The sequence below is a fragment of the Rhamphochromis sp. 'chilingali' genome, assembly GCF_963969265.1.
Source record: "Rhamphochromis sp. 'chilingali' genome assembly, chromosome: 2".
Classification (NCBI taxonomy): Eukaryota; Metazoa; Chordata; class Actinopteri; order Cichliformes; family Cichlidae; genus Rhamphochromis; species Rhamphochromis sp. 'chilingali'.
Window position 1 is genome coordinate 55,440,434 of NC_137930.1, and position 22,564 is coordinate 55,462,997.

At 40.0% G+C, this 22,564-nt stretch overlaps 1 protein-coding gene across 1 annotated transcript in view; it reads left to right on the top strand.

The window, feature by feature from the left end:
- The window catches only part of LOC308384585 (mucin-5B-like), a gene marked incomplete at both ends in the record, with an annotated part of 32,781 nt that extends 11,784 nt beyond the window's left edge, over positions 1-20,997 (top strand). The window contains 13 exons of the mRNA XM_080863123.1: positions 4,261-4,317; positions 6,808-7,064; positions 11,385-11,458; positions 14,716-14,728; positions 14,778-14,946; positions 15,058-15,311; positions 15,426-15,609; positions 15,948-16,146; positions 16,231-16,406; positions 16,506-16,575; positions 17,251-17,387; positions 20,542-20,665; positions 20,790-20,997. Coding sequence (XP_080719249.1) covers positions 4,261-4,317; positions 6,808-7,064; positions 11,385-11,458; positions 14,716-14,728; positions 14,778-14,946; positions 15,058-15,311; positions 15,426-15,609; positions 15,948-16,146; positions 16,231-16,406; positions 16,506-16,575; positions 17,251-17,387; positions 20,542-20,665; positions 20,790-20,997 — 1,922 coding nt within the window. The remainder of the gene's footprint in view (positions 1-4,260; positions 4,318-6,807; positions 7,065-11,384; positions 11,459-14,715; positions 14,729-14,777; positions 14,947-15,057; positions 15,312-15,425; positions 15,610-15,947; positions 16,147-16,230; positions 16,407-16,505; positions 16,576-17,250; positions 17,388-20,541; positions 20,666-20,789) is intronic.
- Positions 20,998-22,564: the final 1,567 nt, after the last annotated feature.

A 22,564-nucleotide genomic window follows, 5' to 3' on the forward strand; every position in this document is an offset into this window, starting at 1 on the left:
AAACTTCTTTTAATGTTAGAGGCTCCCCCAGCTCCTTGTTGAACTCCTCAGAAACTCTGGATTGACTAGTCCAGAAGTTATTAAAAGTCTTTTAAAAGCTATAAAGATCTGAGTAAAGATCCACTGTGCTTCAATGATGTCACTATCTGCTGTTATAAGATCTCCAGCAGATGATTTCAAACCATGCATGAACTTGATCTGTCCTTTTGGGGGGTTTTCCAATGAAAAGAAAAACTTGTATGTCCATCAGGGAGAGACTTGAGGTTCTCAAACCAACCTTGAGCTCCTGTGAAATCTGCAGACACCTGTAGCTCCACTATGTCAATCTCCAGTTCTCTCATATATTTGGCCGAAGAGACATTGACAGTATACTGTTGACAAAATTCTTTGATTTCAGTTTTTCTCCAATCCCATCACTGCATTAAAGACATAAAATCATATTTTCTACATGTATACACTCTCCAGAAAAAAAAATAGCTGTCTAATCTAGCTGCAGACAAAAATGTTCTCTACTCCTGGCCCATGTATATTGTCTTTCTTGATTGTACATATCCTTCCCTACATCAACTAAAGACTGTGCTTCTGTCAAACACTTTAGAAATGTTTAAGTGCACAAATGAGGTTCTAAATGATTCCTGTCCAACTGATTATTTTCTATACAGCTAAACTCTCCAGCCAAATAAAGAAACTCATCTGGCTGGCAGTTGCATAAGATATCTTCAAGCTTCTGTAAAAAAATAAAAATAAAAAATTCTCTCTGGCCCTGTATTCAGAGCATACATATTCAAAAAATACAATTTTAAAACACTCATACTTTGCCTTCACCACTATTAATCTGCCCTTTATCACCTGATGAAATTAATTGGAATCTGGTAAAAAAAAAAAATTAAGGAGTGCCATTCCATCACTAGCTCTGTTTAAATGAAAATATTTAACATTTTGCACACCATTTACAGATTTAATGGTTGAACTGGCCAGACTATCTGCAGTCCAGCCTTCCTCTTTATCTTCATCCTCTTAGTCTATATCACTATTATGCAGTGTTGGTCAAGTTACTTGAAAAAAGTAATCAGTAACTAATTACTGATTACTTCCCAAAAAAGTAATCCCATTACTTTACTGATTACTTATTTTCAAAAGTAATTAATTACTTAGTTACTTAGTTACTTCAGTTTCACGATTTACAACCTGAATAGGTGATAAAGTGATAGATCTTTCAGCCCAATTCTACTTTTTCTACATAATCCATCATACAGAATGTAATCAAATGGAAAGGTCCCTTTTTAAAACTTGTTTTCAATGAATCTTTATTTATAAAGCACTTTTCATACAAAAAATGTAGCACAAAGTGCTTCACATAGTTAAAAGCAGCCCACGCCACCCTCCAATTCACTCCCCGCACTCTCATTAGCATAAATGATGTGAATACACACATATCCCCCCCCACACACACACACACACACGCGCACACTTAAAGAGTAAAAATTGGGCTGGGTTCACATGAGCCAAGTGAGGAAACACTATAACAGGGAGCCGTCTGCACCGGGAGCCGGTCACAGACCGCAGCCTCCAGGCTGGGCACACAGCAGGAGGGAGGCAAAGGAGCCCCCCAGCCAGGCTGAGAGGACCCCCAGAGACCCAGCAGCCACGGTCGATCACAGCCCCGGTGCAGAGAGCCCCCTCCGAGGAAACACTGGAGATATAACACAATAGGCTATATACAGAGTAAAATGATCAAATAAATAAGAAAGGGATACAATATAAATATAAATAGAGTAAGAAGATTAAAAAAATGAATAAGAATAAAATCAATAAATATTAGGTAGAGCCTAAATTAATAATAAAATAACAGGATAGAATAAATAAGCATAAAATAAATAAACGTTAGGTGAAAGCTAAATTAAAAAGGTGGGTCTTGAGCCTGTTCTTAAAAACATGTACGTTCTCTGCGGCCCTGAGCTCCTCCGGCAGGCTGTTCCACAGACGAGGACCATACCACTGAAAAGCTGCCTCTCCGTGAGTATGTGTCCTGACTTTAGGGACAATCAAAAGGCCAGTACCAGAGGACCTCAGGGTCTGCGAGGGTTCATATGGTAAAAGCAGATCTGAGAGATAAGAAGGCCCAAGACCATTAAGACATTTAAAAACCAATAAAAGAACTTTAAAATCGATCCTGAAACACACGGGGAGCCAATGCAGCGATTCTAAAACCGGTGTAATGTGGGCCCGCCCTCTGGTCTTCGTCAGCACACGAGCTGCCGAGTTTATTAGTTTTAATCTTTTAACTTTATGCATCAAGCAAAAATTTTATTATATGCACCATTCTCTGGCTGAAAGAAATTTGTTTAATATTTAAACCTATTTTCTGCACATTCCAGCACATAAAATATTTTTTTTGTGTGTGTTTACACTCAGTCTTTCAAATAGATGCAAGTAAAACACAGCAGAAAATAAATAAAATCAAAGACTCAGCGGTCCTTTTGCTCTATTTTCACCTGTAAAGCAGGAGTAGGGTAGGCGGAGGTTTACCCTGGTGCAGGTGTGCCGCGGTGGTCAGTGGAAGAATCCGCGAGTTTCTCTGTGAGTTTCCCATTACGTCGTATGCTTGCTTGGAAGTTTAGGGGGTTATTTTCGCTGTAAAAAGAAGTTTTCTTCCCACGCACAACGGACACTAATGTTTTTGTCACTTTTTATGGAATCAAACTTAAAGTAAGGTCAGTACTTCCACGCTTTAAACGCTACACGCTCATACTCTCTCCCGCACTCGATATATTATCCACTGTTGATCTGCAGACAGCTGTTGTCAAGAACGTCACACTCGCTTACGTCACTGTCATGAGACATTCTCGCAAAAAAAATCACGGTTTTAGTAATGCAGTAACGCAGCGTTCCTACGCGAAAGTAACGGTAATCTAATTACCGTTTTTGCAATAGTAATCCCTTACTTAACTCGTTACTTGAAAAAAGTAATCGGATTACAGTAACTACTTACTGCCCATCTCTGCTATTATGTTCTGCCAGATTGTTTCCTGAGCTTTCCATCTCTATTTTATCTGTGACTTCATTTTCAATTTGAGAGCTAACTATACTCTCTATTAATTTCTTTTTGACAGAAACTTTAAAGGAATCTTTTATCAGCGTTTGACTGGCTTCTGTATCCACGGTTCCATTTGTAGTCATTTTCCTTTCTTGAGGCTTCTGTTAACTCTGCTTTTACTACACTTGTGTTATTCTCCTGATTGTCCTGTGTATACATCACTGTTTGACTTTGAGTTTTTTCCAGGACACACTCAAACTAAATGTCCAACTTTACCACAACTAAAACACACGAAAGCTCCCAAAGTTGCATGGATATTATTACCAAATCCACAAAGATCCACTCGCACCCTAAACACTAGATTAAGGTCCTCATCCCTTTTATTAATACTCATAAGAACCTGTTGCCCGTGTGAAACAACATGCTTTCACAGCGCTGATTTGAAACTTGATGACAGCTTTCTGATCTGAGATAATTTTTCCATGCAGAGACAATTCTTTCACCAGAGATTTATTGCTGATAAACAGAGGAATGTTGCAATATGGACTTAGCTGGCATGCTTAAAGGAGAAACTGACAAAAAAAATATAATTCACCAATTTACACTTTTAAATTACATTTTGCCTTCTCCATACTGTCAACAAAGATCACCACTGCGCTATTTGTCTGAGCAGCAGATTTAATGCTGCTTTGGCCCAAAATTTCACCCAACACCAGACTACACTCCTCGATCTTAAAACCATGTTATCTCATAAGTTTAGTGAAGTCCATTTCGGCAACTTGTACGCCAACTGGCCGAAACACTGGTATTGCACACTCAAAAGAAAATCAGTAACACTCACTTAAACTCTAAGCAAACAATCAATTCTAAATATAATACCCAGTAAAACACACACACACACAAACACACACAACAGGTAGAAAAGTAAAGTTAGAAGCAAGTCCTCAATCTCTCAGTGAGACTCACCACATGCTCCACTACCACACTCCCAGCATGCAATTCAGAGAGTAAGGAAGAAAGAATAAGGATTTTTTTTTTTAATTGTGTTCAGAGCAGTCACAGCATGGGAATCCACTGTGAAAAGCATAATACTTTGTACTGTGGCGTTACCTATTGTTTTATTTCCACTTCTCAGAGTTGTTCAAAATAGTTAGGCTAGATTTCATGCATGCACCTATTTTGTGTGAGGTTTGAAAATTTACAGTGATTTCTCAATTCTTAAGGCTGCTATCCAACTTGCCCACCTGAAAGGCCTTATTTGGAAGAAGAAACCATGAAATGTGTTGATATATGTGGAACAACACCCATAACAACCACAACAGGAACACCTCCCACAACAACAACTACATTTTCACCTCCCACAACAACAACTACAATTTCACCGCCTACAACAACAACGACAGGATCGCCTCCCACAACAACCACCACAGGAACACGTCCCACAACAACAACCACTGGAACAACGCCCACAACAACCACAACAGGAACACCTCCCACAACAACAACTACATTTTCACCTCCCACAACAACAACCACAGGAACACCTCCCACAACAACAACCACAGAAACAACCACTACAACACCTTGCAATGACTACGAGTGTACATGGTCATCCTGGAGTAATAAGAATTATCCCACTAGTACTCCAGATGGTGGAGATTATGAATCCATCGCTAACATTACTGATCTGGACCTGAGTGTGTGCAAAAAACCGCTGAAGATACAATGCAGAGCTAAAGATTTCCCAGATATGTCGCTGGAAGACTTAGGTCAAACTTTAGTATGTGACCAACAAGATGGACTTATCTGTCATAACAAAGACCAAGGTTTTCCTCCAAAATGTAATGACTATGAAATACGAGCTTTATGTTGCCGTTATACTTGTGAGCCTACCACAACAACCACTGTATCCACAACAACAACTACAGGCTCGCCTCCCACAACAACAACCACAGGAACACCGCCCACAACAACAACTACATTTTCACCTCCAACAACAACAACTACATTTTCACCTCCCACAACAACAATGACAGGAACACCTCCCACAACAACCACAACTGGAACACCGCCCACAACAACCACAACAGGAACATCTCCCACAACAACAACTACATTTTCACCTCCCACAACAACAACCACAGAAACAACCACTACAACACCTTGCAATGACTACGAGTGTACATGGTCATCCTGGAGTAATAAGAATTATCCCACTAGTACTCCAGATGGTGGAGATTATGAATCCATCGCTAACATTACTGATCTGGACCTGAGTGTGTGCACAAAACCACTGAAGATACAATGCAGAGCTAAAGATTTCCCAGATATGTCGCTAGAAGACTTAGGTCAAACTTTAGTATGTGACCAACAAGATGGACTTATCTGTCATAACAAAGACCAAGGTTTTCCTCCAAAATGTAATGACTATGAAATACGAGCTTTATGTTGCCATTATACTTGTGAGCCTACCACAACAACCACTGTATCCACAACAACAACTACAGGCTCACCTCCCACAACAACAACCACAGGAACACCGCCCACAACAACAACTACATTTTCACCTCCAACAACAACAACTACATTTTCACCTCCCACAACAACAACGACAAGAACACCTCCCACAACAACCACAACTGGAACACCGCCCACAACAACAAGTACAATTTCACCGCCCACAACAACAACCACTGGAACACCTCCCACAACAACAACAACCGCAGGAACACCTCCCACAACAACCACCACATTTTCACCTCCCACAACAACAACTACAATTTCACCGCCCACAACAACCACAACAGGAACAACTCCCACAACAGCAACCACTGGAACACCGCCCACAACAACAACAACCACAGGAACACCTCACACAACAACCACCACATTTTCACCTCCCACAACAACAACCACAGGATCGCCTCCCACAACAACAACAACAGGGACACCTCCCACAACAACCACCACAAGAACACCTCCAACAACAACAACCACTGGAACAACGCCCACAACAACCACAACAGGAACACCTCCCACCACAACAACTACATTTTCACCTCCCACAACAACAACCACAGGAACACCTCCCACAACAACAACCACAGAAACAACCACTACAACACCTTGCAATGACTACGAGTGTACATGGTCACCCTGGAGTAATAAGAATTATCCCAGTAGTACTCCAGATGGTGGAGATTATGAATCCATCGCTAACATTACTGATCTGGACCTGAGTGTGTGCACAAAACCGCTGAAGATACAATGCAGAGCTAAAGATTTCCCAGATATGTCGCTCGAAGACTTAGGTCAAACTTTAGTATGTGACCAACAAGATGGACTTATCTGTCATAACAAAGACCAAGGTTTTCCTCCAAAATGTAATGACTATGAAATACGAGCTTTATGTTGCCGTTATACTTGTGAGCCTACCACAACAACCACTGTGTCCACAACAACAACTACAGGCTCGCCTCCCACAACAACAACCACAGGAACACCGCCCACAACAACAACTACATTTTCACCTCCAACAACAACAACTACATTTTCACCTCCCACAACAACAACGACAGGAACACCTCCCACAACAACCACAACTAGAACACCGCCCACAACAACCACAACAGGAACATCTCCCACAACAACAACTACATTTTCACCTCCCACAACAACAACCACAGAAACAACCACTACAACACCTTGCAATGACTACGAGTGTACATGGTCATCCTGGAGTAATAAGAATTATCCCAGTAGTACTCCAGATGGTGGAGATTATGAATCCATCGCTAACATTACTGATCTGGACCTGAGTGTGTGCAAAAAACCGCTGAAGATACAATGCAGAGCTAAAGATTTCCCAGATATGTCGCTCGAAGACTTGGGTCAAACTTTAGTATGTGACCAACAAGATGGACTTATCTGTCATAACAAAGACCAAGGTTTTCCTCCAAAATGTAATGACTATGAAATACGAGCTTTATGTTGCCGTTATACTTGTGAGCCAACCACAACAACCACTGTATCCACAACAACAACTACAGGCTCGCCTCCCACAACAACAACCACAGGAACACTGCCCACAACAACTACATTTTCACCTCCAACAACAACAACTACATTTTCACCTCCCACAACAACAACGACAGGAACACCTCTCACAACAACCACAACTGGAACACCGCCCACAACAACCACAACAGGAACACCTTCCACAACAACAAGTACAATTTCACCGCCCACAACAACAACCACTGGAACACCGCCCAAAACAACAACAACCACAGGAACACCTCCCACAACAACAACCACAGGAACACTTCCCACAACAACCACCACATTTTCACCTCCCACAAAAACAACTACAATTTCACCGCCCACAACAACAACCACTGGAACACCGCCCACAACAACAACAACTGGAACACCGCCAACAACAACCACATTTTCACCTCCCACAACAACAACCACTGGAACACCGCCGACAACAACAACTACATTTTCATCTCCCACAACAACAACTACAATTTCACCGCCCACAACAACAACCACTGGAACACCGCCCACAACAACAACAACTGGAACACCGCCAACAACAACCACATTTTCACCTCCCACAACAACAACCACTGGAACACCGCCCACAACAACAACAACCACAGGAACACCTCCCACAACAACCACCACTGGAACAACGCCCACAACAACCACAACAGGAACACCTCCCACAACAACAACTACATTTTCACCTCCCACAACAACAACCACAGGAACACCTCCCACAACAACAACCACAGAAACAACCACTACAACACCTTGCAATGACTACGAGTGTACATGGTCATCCTGGAGTAATAAGAATTATCCCAGTAGTACTCCAGATGGTGGAGATTATGAATCCATCGCTAACATTACTGATCTGGACCTGAGTGTGTGCAAAAAACCGCTGAAGATACAATGCAGAGCTAAAGATTTCCCAGATATGTCGCTGGAAGACTTAGGTCAAACTTTAGTATGTGACCAACAAGATGGACTTATCTGTCATAACAAAGACCAAGGTTTTCCTCCAAAATGTAATGACTATGAAATACGAGCTTTATGTTGCCGTTATACTTGTGAGCCTACCACAACAACCACTGTATCCACAACAACAACTACAGGCTCGCCTCCCACAACAACAACCACAGGAACACCTCCCACAACAACCACAACTGGAACACCGCCCACAACAACCACAACTGGAACACCGCCAACAACAACCACAACAGGAACACCTCCCACAACAACAACCACTGGAACACCACCCACAACAACAACAACCACAGGAACACCTCCCACAACAACCACCACATTTTCACCTCCCACAACAACAACCACAGGATCACTTCCCACAACAACAACAACAACAGGGACACCTCCCACAACAACCACAACTGGAACACCGTCAACAACAACCACAACGGGAACACCTCCCACAACAACCACCACATTTTCACCTCCCACAACAACAACCACAGGATCGCCTCCCACAACAACAACAACAGGGACGCCTCCCACAACAACCACCACAAGAACACCTCCCACAACAACAACCACTGGAACAACGCCCACAACAACCACAACAGAAACACCTCCCACAACAACAACTACATTTTCACCTTCCACAACAACAACCACAGGAACACCTCCCACAACAACAACCACAGAAACAACCACTACAACACCTTGCAATGACTACGAGTGTACATGGTCATCCTGGAGTAATAAGAATTATCCCACTAGTACTCCAGATGGTGGAGATTATGAATCCATCGCTAACATTACTGATCTGGACCTGAGTGTGTGCAAAAAACCGCTGAAGATACAATGCAGAGCTAAAGATTTCCCAGATATGTCGCTGGAAGACTTAGGTCAAACTTTAGTATGTGACCAACAAGATGGACTTATCTGTCATAACAAAGACCAAGGTTTTCCTCCAAAATGTAATGACTATGAAATACGAGCTTTATGTTGCCGTTATACTTGTGAGCCTACCACAACAACCACTGTATCTACAACAACAACTACAGGCTCGCCTCCCACAACAACAACCACAGGAACACCGCCCACAACAACAACTACATTTTCACCTCCCACAACAACAACAACGACAGGAACACCTCCCACAACAACCACAACTGGAACACCGCCCACAACAACCACAACAGGAACACATCCCACAACAACAAGTACAATTTCACCGCCCACAACAACAACCACTGGAACACCGCCCACAACAACAACAACCACAGGAACACCTCCCACAACAACCACCACATTTTCACCTCCCACAACAACAAGTACAATTTCACCGCCCACAACAACAACCACAGGAACACCTCCCACAACAACCACCACATTTTCACCTCCCACAACAACAACTACAATTTCATCGCCCACAACAACAACCACTGGAACACCACCCACAACAACAACTACATTTACACCGCCCACAACAACAACAACGACAGTAACACCTCCCACAACAACCACAACTGGAACACCGCCAACAACAACCACAACAGGAACACCTCCCACAACAACAACCACAGGAACACCTCCCACAACAACCACCACATTTTCACCTCCCACAACAACAACCACAGGATCGCCTCCCACAACAACAACAACAGGGACACCTCCCACAACAACCACCACAAGAACACGTCCCACAACAACAACCACTGGAACAACGCCCACAACAACCACAACAGGAACACCTCCCACAACAACAACTACATTTTCACCTCCCACAACAACAACCACAGGAACACCTCCCACAACAACAACCACAGAAACAACCACTACAACACCTTGCAATGACTACGAGTGTACATGGTCATCCTGGAGTAATAAGAATTATCCCACTAGTACTCCAGATGGTGGAGATTATGAATCCATCGCTAACATTACTGATCTGGACCTGAGTGTGTGCAAAAAACCGCTGAAGATACAATGCAGAGCTAAAGATTTCCCAGATATGTCGCTGGAAGACTTAGGTCAAACTTTAGTATGTGACCAACAAGATGGACTTATCTGTCATAACAAAGACCAAGGTTTTCCTCCAAAATGTAATGACTATGAAATACGAGCTTTATGTTGCCGTTATACTTGTGAGCCTACCACAACAACCACTGTATCTACAACAACAACTACAGGCTCGCCTCCCACAACAACAACCACAGGAACACCTCCCACAACAACCACAACTGGAACACCGCCCACAACAACCACAACTGGAACACCGCCAACAACAACCACAACAGGAACACCTCCCACAACAACAACCACTGGAACACCACCCACAACAACAACAACCACAGGAACACCTCCCACAACAACCACCACATTTTCACCTTCCACAACAACAACCACAGGATCACTTCCCACAACAACAACAACAACAGGGACACCTCCCACAACAACCACAACTGGAACACCGTCAACAACAACCACAACGGGAACACCTCCCACAACAACAACCACAGGAACACCTCCCACAACAACCACCACATTTTCACCTCCCACAACAACAACCACAGGATCGCCTCCCACAACAACAACAACAGGGACGCCTCCCACAACAACCACCACAAGAACACCTCCCACAACAACAACCACTGGAACAACGCCCACAACAACCACAACAGAAACACCTCCCACAACAACAACTACATTTTCACCTCCCACAACAACAACCACAGGAACACCTCCCACAACAACAACCACAGAAACAACCACTACAACACCTTGCAATGACTACGAGTGTACATGGTCATCCTGGAGTAATAAGAATTATCCCACTAGTACTCCAGATGGTGGAGATTATGAATCCATCGCTAACATTACTGATCTGGACCTGAGTGTGTGCAAAAAACCGCTGAAGATACAATGCAGAGCTAAAGATTTCCCAGATATGTCGCTCGAAGACTTAGGTCAAACTTTAGTATGTGACCAACAAGATGGACTTATCTGTCATAACAAAGACCAAGGTTTTCCTCCAAAATGTAATGACTATGAAATACGAGCTTTATGTTGCCGTTATACTTGTGAGCCTACCACAACAACCACTGTATCTACAACAACAACTACAGGCTCGCCTCCCACAACAACAACCACAGGAACACCACCCACAACAACAACTACATTTTCACCTCCAACAACAACAACTACATTTTCACCTCCCACAACAACAACGACAAGAACACCTCCCACAACAACCACAACTGGAACACCGCCCACAACAACGACAACAGGAACACCTCCCACAACAACAACTACATTTTCACCTCCCACAACAACAACTACAATTTCACCGCCCACAACAACAACCACCACAGGAACACCACCCACAACCACACCCACCACAGGAACACCGCCCACAACAACAACTACATTTTCACCTCCCACAACAACAACCACAGAAACAACAACAACAACTGGAACACCGCCAACAACAACCACATTTTCACCTCCCACAACAACAACCACTGGAACACCGCCCACAACAACAACAACCACAGGAACACCGCCCACAACAACAACAACAACAGGGACACCTCCCACAACAACCACAACTGGAACACCGTCAACAACAACCACAACGGGAACACCTCCCACAACAACCACCACATTTTCACCTCCCACAACAACAACCACAGGATCGCCTCCCACAACAACAACAACAGGGACGCCTCCCACAACAACCACCACAAGAACACCTCCCACAACAACAACCACTGGAACAACGCCCACAACAACCACAACAGAAACACCTCCCACAACAACAACTACATTTTCACCTCCCACAACAACAACCACAGGAACACCTCCCACAACAACAACCACAGAAACAACCACTACAACACCTTGCAATGACTACGAGTGTACATGGTCATCCTGGAGTAATAAGAATTATCCCACTAGTACTCCAGATGGTGGAGATTATGAATCCATCGCTAACATTACTGATCTGGACCTGAGTGTGTGCAAAAAACCGCTGAAGATACAATGCAGAGCTAAAGATTTCCCAGATATGTCGCTGGAAGACTTAGGTCAAACTTTAGTATGTGACCAACAAGATGGACTTATCTGTCATAACAAAGACCAAGGTTTTCCTCCAAAATGTAATGACTATGAAATACGAGCTTTATGTTGCCGTTATACTTGTGAGCCTACCACAACAACCACTGTATCTACAACAACAACTACAGGCTCGCCTCCCACAACAATAACCACAGGAACACCGCCCACAACAACAACTACATTTTCACCTCCCACAACAACAACAACGACAGGAACACCTCCCACAACAACCACAACTGGAACACCGCCCACAACAACCACAACAGGAACACATCCCACAACAACAAGTACAATTTCACCGCCCACAACAACAACCACTGGAACACCGCCCACAACAACAACAACCACAGGAACACCTCCCACAACAACCACCACATTTTCACCTCCCACAACAACAAGTACAATTTCACCGCCCACAACAACAACCACAGGAACACCTCCCACAACAACCACCACATTTTCACCTCCCACAACAACAACTACAATTTCATCGCCCACAACAACAACCACTGGAACACCACCCACAACAACAACTACATTTACACCGCCCACAACAACAACAACGACAGTAACACCTCCCACAACAACCACAACTGGAACACCGCCAACAACAACCACAACAGGAACACCTCCCACAACAACAACCACAGGAACACCTCCCACAACAACCACCACATTTTCACCTCCCACAACAACAACCACAGGATCGCCTCCCACAACAACAACAACAGGGACACCTCCCACAACAACCACCACAAGAACACGTCCCACAACAACAACCACTGGAACAACGCCCACAACAACCACAACAGGAACACCTCCCACAACAACAACTACATTTTCACCTCCCACAACAACAACCACAGGAACACCTCCCACAACAACAACCACAGAAACAACCACTACAACACCTTGCAATGACTACGAGTGTACATGGTCATCCTGGAGTAATAAGAATTATCCCACTAGTACTCCAGATGGTGGAGATTATGAATCCATCGCTAACATTACTGATCTGGACCTGAGTGTGTGCAAAAAACCGCTGAAGATACAATGCAGAGCTAAAGATTTCCCAGATATGTCGCTGGAAGACTTAGGTCAAACTTTAGTATGTGACCAACAAGATGGACTTATCTGTCATAACAAAGACCAAGGTTTTCCTCCAAAATGTAATGACTATGAAATACGAGCTTTATGTTGCCGTTATACTTGTGAGCCTACCACAACAACCACTGTATCTACAACAACAACTACAGGCTCGCCTCCCACAACAACAACCACAGGAACACCTCCCACAACAACCACAACTGGAACACCGCCCACAACAACCACAACTGGAACACCGCCAACAACAACCACAACAGGAACACCTCCCACAACAACAACCACTGGAACACCACCCACAACAACAACAACCACAGGAACACCTCCCACAACAACCACCACATTTTCACCTTCCACAACAACAACCACAGGATCACTTCCCACAACAACAACAACAACAGGGACACCTCCCACAACAACCACAACTGGAACACCGTCAACAACAACCACAACAGGAACACCTCCCACAACAACAACCACCGGAACACCTCCCACAACAACAACTACATTTTCACCTCCCACAACAACCACAACAGGTTCACCTCCCACAACAACAACCACAGGAACACCTCCCACAACAACAACCACAGAACAATTCTCCACAACAACCCCTAAAATAATTACAAATTCAGTGGTGGTAACAACAACAACAACAACAACACCAAAAACAAATCCTCAATGTCTGTGTAAATACCAGGATCATTCATTTTATGCTGGTAAGTTTTGTGCTTCTTTCCTCGTTGTTGTCCATGCAATAATTATTTAGTTATTAAACTTTAATTTCTTATTTTGCCTTTCCTTTTTATAAAACTTTTTTTCATAAAGTGTTTAAAAAGATAGTTTTTTTTATCCACGTCCATTGAGGAATAATTAACTTTTTTTGCAGAAACTTGAAGTGGCCACAGGAAAATCTAATAATCAACTCTGTTGCCAGTGTGGCCAACTCACAATGTTAACAACTGTACATTTTATAATCCATTATTAGTTATTTAGCTCTAACTCAGTTCTTATTGTCACATAGGTAATGTCATGTACAATTGGACTGATGGAAAAGGCTGGTGTTACACTGCATATTGCAATTCATCATGTGGTACTGAAATCCGTTCCCAGACATGTAACCAAGACTGCTTCTTTCTCAATCCACCTAGAAAGGTATTTGAATTAAAATATGTTGGTGAAGAAAAAAATCCACTGCTGTCTTTACTAAGTTATTTAGGCTGAAATATGAAACAAGGTCAAATTTATAATTTTATGCAATGTAACAGCTTTGCTAGCAATTCCACTGTGGTTGCATTTCTCTGTGTTACTGAAAGTTCTTACTGAAAGTTTACAGCAAATTAATTTTGTAAACAGTCTCTGCAACATTTGTGGACATACAGATAAGTGTTAAATTTAATACATCCAACGTGATTTATAGTGTGTATCAGTGTGTATGCCTCTTTTAGGCTAAAATATAATGTAACTCATGTGTAATTCATTGCTAAAAGCACTGTTTTTCTCTCATCAGAATGGTGAAACCTGGCATTCAAACAACTGCACCACAGAAACATGTCAAAATGGTCAACACATTACAACACATGTGCAATGTAATGTAAAAGATATTGTTTGTGAGAATAGGCAAACACCAGTTAAAGTTTATGATGAAAATGGCTGTTGTTTCCACTATGAATGCAAATGTAAGTTTCAGTAAAACCCTTTTAAAATTCCACATATCAAAGCTGCTAAACATGTAAATAAATTAAAAAATTATTTTTTGTTTTGATGCAATCTCAATCTAATATTTGCAGGTGTTTGTGGTGGCTGGGGAGATCCTCATTATGTGACATTTGATGGACAATACTACAGCTTCCAAAAAAATTGCACTTATGTCCTGGTTAAAGAGATCACACCTCGACACAATTTTAAAGTTGATATTGAAAATGAAAACTGTAATCCCACTGGAACTGTGACCTGTCCTAAATCCCTTATTGTGTATTACAAAAACTATACAGTTATTCTCACACAGGAGAGACAGGAGAGAGGAGCAAAGACTGTGAACAAGGTGGGTATCACTTAGACAAAGTGTCGTAAAAGTACTGACATTATAATATATTCAAATATTATGCAGCACCATTGAGATATTTCACTAATAGTAATTAATGCTAAAATTCCTTAGGTATCTGTCAACGGTGGTCTTGTCACTACTATGTTTACAAATAATGACATGACCATCACAAATCAAGGAATTGAGATGCGGTTAACAATCCCAGAAATTGAAGCAGTTGTGATGTTCAAAGGTCTTTTATTCAGCGTAGATGTACCAATGACTCTTTTCTATGGCAACACAGAGGGACAGTGTGGTAAGCTAATAGTTGAATGTCTTAAAGTATTGATTGTGAAAGTTAAATGAGCATAATATGGTAGTAAATAATGCTAGAAATAAGTCTATGTTCTAATTAAAAACCTATATTTACAAGTCAAATTTTCCTTCACGATCTGTGATTGATATAACATTCTCTTCTGCATTAACAGTTGCAGTTTTATTGAACTTGTGACGGTGCTGTTTGTAGCCCATATGATTAAAACATGGGCTACTGTATCGCTTAGTAAAGAATGCCAGGCTCATATACAGGCTGATAGTCAGTTTGTCCCTGTGTTTGGCTGTAATCTGTATAATGTTAACATTTCTTTTCACAAGGTACCTGTGACAATAACACAAAAAATGACTGCAGACTGAAAAATGGTCAGATTTCTCCATCATGCTCTGACATGGCATATGATTGGCGTGTATCTGTCAACAATACGCCATACTGCAATGGGCCTCCACCTCTACCTCCACCTCCAACTCCACCTCCAAAATGCGACAACAGCTCACCTTGTGAAATCCTAAACAGCAAGTACGAATTTAAAAAATAAACACATGTTAGTTCCATCAGTGAGACCACTGGAGTAATCTTCTTTATTTGACATTGTGTTTTAAGGGTATTCAAGGAATGCCGCAAAGTAATAAATGTAAAACCATTTTATGAAGCCTGTAAATTTGATGTTTGCCACACAACTGTTAAAATGGGATGCAGCAGTATTGAGGCATACAACTTGATGTGTGCTGAGGCATCTATCTGTGTAGACTGGAGGAAAGCTACTAAAGGAGTGTGTGGTAAGACAGAGCTTTTTTTCTTAGTTTTTTTTTTTTTATCATAATGTTTTAGATGTTTTCTACCCATTTTCATCTTAAATACATATTTGTTTCTTGTAGAATATAAATGCCCAGACAATAAAGTCTACAAGCCTTGTGGGCCAACTGTTGTTCAAACTTGCAATGCAAGGTAATCACTACATTATCATAACTGCACCCAAGTAACACTAAACACAAAGTACAGTTACAGGTGTGATAAGAGCACTCAAAGAGTGCAATTCCCCACAGCGAGTGAGGCCTATACTAAAACTTTGATGTTTTACATCTTTTTTATATTAAAATGTCCTCAAATGCTCAGCTAACCTAGGTACTCATGTCTCCAAAAGCCTAGTTTGTTGTTGGAAAATTTGAAGATTATCCATAACAAATGTGGAGAATATAAAGTTTTTACTGATTTTCACATTTGATGTCACATTGACTGGATTTTTTTACCCAAATTAAATCTGTTATTGGTATCTACCGTCACACAAAATGTAAACGTATCTTAAAAACTGAATGCTGGACAGCTAACAAACAGACAGACAGAGAAACAAACAGAACAGATTACATCATCCCCTGGGGAGGATAAATACAATCAGTCTTGAACTAACTGAAAGTTGAATGCAAAGTGGTATGAGATGAAAAACATGCATCAGTTTTAGTGACATTTCAGGTCATTATTTGTAGTAACAGATTTCAGCCTGAACCAAAGGGGACTAAGTGATGCTACTCCTACTCCAGTACAAAAGTACTACACTGACATATAATTATAAATTCTTGTTCTATTTCTGAAGTAATGATACCTCTTAACTGACTTCTTATTTAGATACAATGAACAGTTCTCTCAGCAATGTAATGCAGAAGGTCCCCAAAACAAGAACTGCAATTCTTTTGGAGAGGGGTGCTTCTGCCCAGCGGGAATGACTTTGTTCAGTTCAACCTCTGATGTCTGCGTCTCCTCTTGTAAGCATATTTTCTGTTGCATATTAAAGAAAAATCTAATGTGAATCTTTGTAAGTATACATGTGAGCTGCTTGTTTTTATGATTTAAGGTTGCGCTGGACCTGATGGCAAACCTAAAGAGGTAAATACTATGATATTCTACATATACATTTTCAATTATTCACAGTGTATTTGTTGATGTTGTGTAAATAATTCTTTTTCATCACCCATATAGCTTGGTGAAACCTGGAAGATTGGTTGTCAGGAATGTGTTTGCGATAAGAACACTTTTAGTGTGGTTTGTAAAAATGTAAAATGCGCTACTCAAAATCCAGTAAAGTGCACCGAAGGTGAGGTGCTGGTGAACAAAACAGTGGACTGCTGTGTGACACCGACATGTGGTAAGTTGTTTTGGATATCACGTATCCTCTTCTGCATGAATCAAAGCAAATATGAACAGTTCTTCAAAATAAAAAATTAAAATAATATTTTAGGGCACAGTTTAACATCATTTAACAACAGCAATAATCAGCTCCTTAGATTAACTGGGTTTAGAAAAGGATTTTTTTTTTTTTGGGGGGGGGGGGGGGGGGGGGCAGCTGCTCACTCACTGAGCTAAACTGGTGCCCAGGAATATGCCCTTTAAATATGATATTTTTAGCTCATCTAGTTGAAGGACCTTCATCTGTCTGTCTGTCCATCCACAAATCACAATGCTCCTCCTAAAGAGGAATTGAAACTTGCACACAATGATCAATTTGGTCTATAAGACTAATTTTGCTCAAGGTTAAGGTTGGGGGTTTTTTTAGGAAAAAACCTGTGAGTTGCAACTGATTTTGAGCCAGATGAGCTACTGCTAAATATCATTGATGTTCTGGATCTATTTCCATTTTTTTAAAATATATGTTTTCCAGAAACACCTGCTGTAAAATACTCTAATTCATTCTGGATTTTACTGGTTTGTTTTGTTTTATATCCACTAATGCTGGAACTATTTCCACCAACAGAATGTAACACGAACACGTGTCCATTGCAACCACATTGTGACGTGGGATTTGAATTGAAGGTTAACACCCCAAAGGATAAATGCTGCCCTGTTTACAGCTGTGGTTAGTGCAACTTATAGGTGTTGTTTATTCAGTGTGTGAAAAGTCTTAAACTTTAATCTAATTATTTTTGTGAACACTGTCTTATTTAGTGCCCAAAGATGTTTGTGTCTTTAATAATACCGAGTACAAGGTAAGGAAAAATTATAGTGAATATTTATATTTATTTATATGTATTTTGGAGGGTTTCTTTAAAGGCAATATTTATATTATGTGTTACTATTAAAACTGTTAAAACATTACTTTTTATTTTCACACACAGCCTGGTGATAATTTCCACAAAAGCCTATGTGAGCAATGCCTCTGCACTGAAACCAAGAATTCCAAAATGGAGCTGAACAGCTACAAGTGTACTGAAATACAGTGTTTAAAAAATTGTGACAAGGTACTTTTTGATGAAAATTTTTGTATTTTCATTCATTCTGAATGTGAACCACTAAAATTATATGTAAATAAGGTTTTTAAATGACCTCACATTTTACATCCAGGCTCATTTACTCACATACTTTATTTTTTGAAATCTAAGATGAGTGTGTTTTTAAAACAGGTGAAGATTTATGTAATTTATGTAGTGTATTATTATTGATATGTTTGAAGACCTGATCTAAATATTGGAAAGTGCTGCCCTAAATGCTGTTGCTGATTTGTGAAATCAATCTTTAAAAGGGTTTTCATTTGTTCACTTTACAGCTAGCTATTCACATAGTTATGTTGATGTGATATGCTCTGACTTTACATGTCTATCTATAAAATATTTGTTAAATATCTGATAAATATAGTTTTTACCAATTCAGCAAACCTTCTACTCAACCTTCTTAAGTAGCAATGAGAATATTTCTGGAAAATAATATTGCTCTAATATTTTACTATTTGAGTATCACAGATCTAATAGCTACCACAATCTGCTAAATGCCACTTGCAGGATGATTATTAAGTATTTTGTAACTGCTGCCTACTAATCATGCTATATGTAGATTTAACTGGGTGAAGTTTCAAACAATATTAAATGTTGTATTTTTTTTTAAAAAAATAGGGCTATGAATATACGGATGTGCCTGGATCATGTTGTGGAAAATGTATAAGGACAAGCTGTGTTGTGAATGTCCCAGACGTTTCTTCTCCAGTAATTATTAAGGTTGGTACAACATAATTGAAACACTTAATGAGTTGTGATATGAAAAAAATATATTTTTAATAACTGACTACTGTTCTTCACAGCCTTCTCAAACTTGGTCAAAGGATCAGTGTACCAAGTATGACTGCAAGCAAGTGAACAATGAATTTGTAGTTTCTGTACAAAAGACAACATGTCCTCCATTTGATCCCAACAACTGCATTCCAGTGAGTACAATCCTTTAAAAGCAGAGGTTTTGTTTCTTACAGCCAAATATTGACACTCAAAAAAGAACATTTGAAAGATTAGTTAGTTTCTTTCTTTCTTTCTTTGATTTTGTTTTATAATTATAAAATACAATTCCTAAAATTGTAATTTTGATTTAAATGTATTTAAAATGCACAGAAGCCAAAAACAGTCAATGTAAACTACATCCAAATAAAAATATGCATCATTAAATTAAAATAACTGCAAAGCCAAATTTTTTAATTAAACAGAATCAACCTGCTATTGGGTCTTCCAACAGTTTTTTATACAAGTAAGTTGTGTAAATTGCTAATGTTTACAGTACAAACTCCCTGTTTTGCAGGGAACTGAGCAAACAGATGCAAGTGGTTGCTGCAAAATTTGTAAGTATTAAAAAAAAAATCACATTACACAGTATTACTATATATTTTTGAAAATGTAATTTCATATTAATATATGCCTTCATAAATCATTTATAACTGTTAAATCTCAAATATTTTCTTCTGGTACCCCAAGAAAGAAAGCCAATGCTTATAAATTTCCTGTCAGGCAAACCACAAACAAATCATTTCAGCAGCATGTTTTCATTCACAAAGGCTTCTAGACTTAAGAGCTTTTTTAGGTGACGATCAAATTATTAAACATGAACAACAAACAGAACATGATAATTACCAATCCGGTCATTCAAGTGATTTTCTGTCATTCACAGGTCTGCCTCCTTCCCCCTGTAAAATCCACACCAACACCACCTATCTGTACATAAATGACTGCAAATCAGTTGAGAAAGTGGAACTCACATCATGTGAGGGATCCTGTGGAGCATCCTCCTCAATGTGAGATTCATGAAAATATGCAGAAACAAACTATTTACTCATTCATGCTAAACTGCATGTGCTGTTTTTTATGATAATTTCTTATTAAACAGTTGTTTGTTTTTGAAACTATCTTTATTTACAGGTATTCGGCAAAGGCCAATAGCATGATGCATTCATGCACCTGCTGTCAAGAAATGAAGACCAGCGAGAAGGAAGTGCAGATAAAGTGCGCCAATAACACCACAAAAATGTACAAGTACATTTCAGTTGACCAGTGTGGCTGCAAAGCTGCTGAATGCAAAGAGCATGATTGTAAAGATTGTGAAAAGAAAGATGGAAAACTGGACTAGAAAATCTGACAAATATATATGTCAATTATTTCTTCCTAAAACCTATCTAAACAATATAAACTTAATATCAGAAGACTAAAAACAAAACTCGATGCTAAACCTCTTAAACAGCAGAGATGTTTTAGTCTGAAACTTGCATCTTCTTAAGTTGTCTCTTTCTAACTTACAGTCCCTCTCCAAACATTTGCATGTACTCTTTTGGAGGTGGGAGAAAATGATATATTTCTGTGGTGGGTGTGTCCTTTCATCTCTCCAGAAGTCATTCCCTTACAAACTTTATAATGTGCCGTTTCAGCTTCCACATAAATTTAGAAATTCAGATTTAACTGAAATCGCAGTAATTCAGTCATGGTTCTTTGAATTGGGAAAAGAGTTCCATATAAGAATGGGAAAACCAATAACTTGAATTTTAAATTATAGTTGAACATTATTTCTAACAACACAATTATGTAACATTCAATTTTATTATTAGCAAAAGAGTTAAAAGAATGTCTAAAATATCTTTGTCAAATATCTAATATTTTCAACTACTTTCTATTTCAATAAAATTCAGCTTTGATCATGATCATGTGTTCTTGTTTTGGTTTTATATCCATTTTCTGTGTGGTCATTCCTCATTTGTAGCAATAATTGCATGGTATTTGAAAATATACCATCATTAATATTACATGTATTGAATTTGGATTATTTGATGTGATGCTACTTGAAACAGCTATTGGGTGCAAAACCTTTCAACTCTAAAATATCTTTCTGCAATTGTCATTTGTAATAAACCCAAACGTATAAGCCAATTTGTTGGCAAAGAGTCAAATGCACTTGCAGCACAGATTTTGAGTAGCTAGAATAAAAACCTCATCCAGAATTCACATTAGATTCAGATTAACTCTGACAGAGGGTAGACAGGGTGGCGTGGGTGGAGACAAGTGTTAAGGCTTGATTGGTGACAGAAGGATTGCAGCACGATTGAAAGGGAAGGGTTTCAAAGCTGTAGTGAGACTTGCTATGATGTATGGTTTGGAGATGGTGGCACTATAAAACAAAGAAAAATTGGAATTGCTATATATGCAACTGGGTATAGGTAATACATATGAAAATGTGATGTTAATAACCTATAAAGCAATAAGGAGGGTAAAGCTATTAGTGAAGCAGCTGAGATTATTTGGCCAAAGCAAACTTTGTTTAAAAATTTGAAACAGCCAGGAAAGTAAGAGCATGGAATCTATTTTTATAATATTATGAGCATTAAGAAAATTAGAAAGAGGTATTAAAAGGTTGTTTTTATTCGGGGGGTTTTTTCTAAAATACTAACACTTTTAGACTCTATATAACACAAATGTCATGGCAGCAACTCACTGTATGTAGATGTATGACCAAGATGACCTGCTGAATGTCATTACTCAACAGAATTCCAGAATGAGGAAGAAAGTTGATTTAAGTCACTTTGAACATGGCATGGATGGCAACCAGACTGGTCTCAGTATTTCAGAAACTGGTGATCTACTGGGATTTTCCCGCCATCTTTACAGTTTACAGAGGATGGTGCCACAGTGAGTGGTAATAGTGAGAA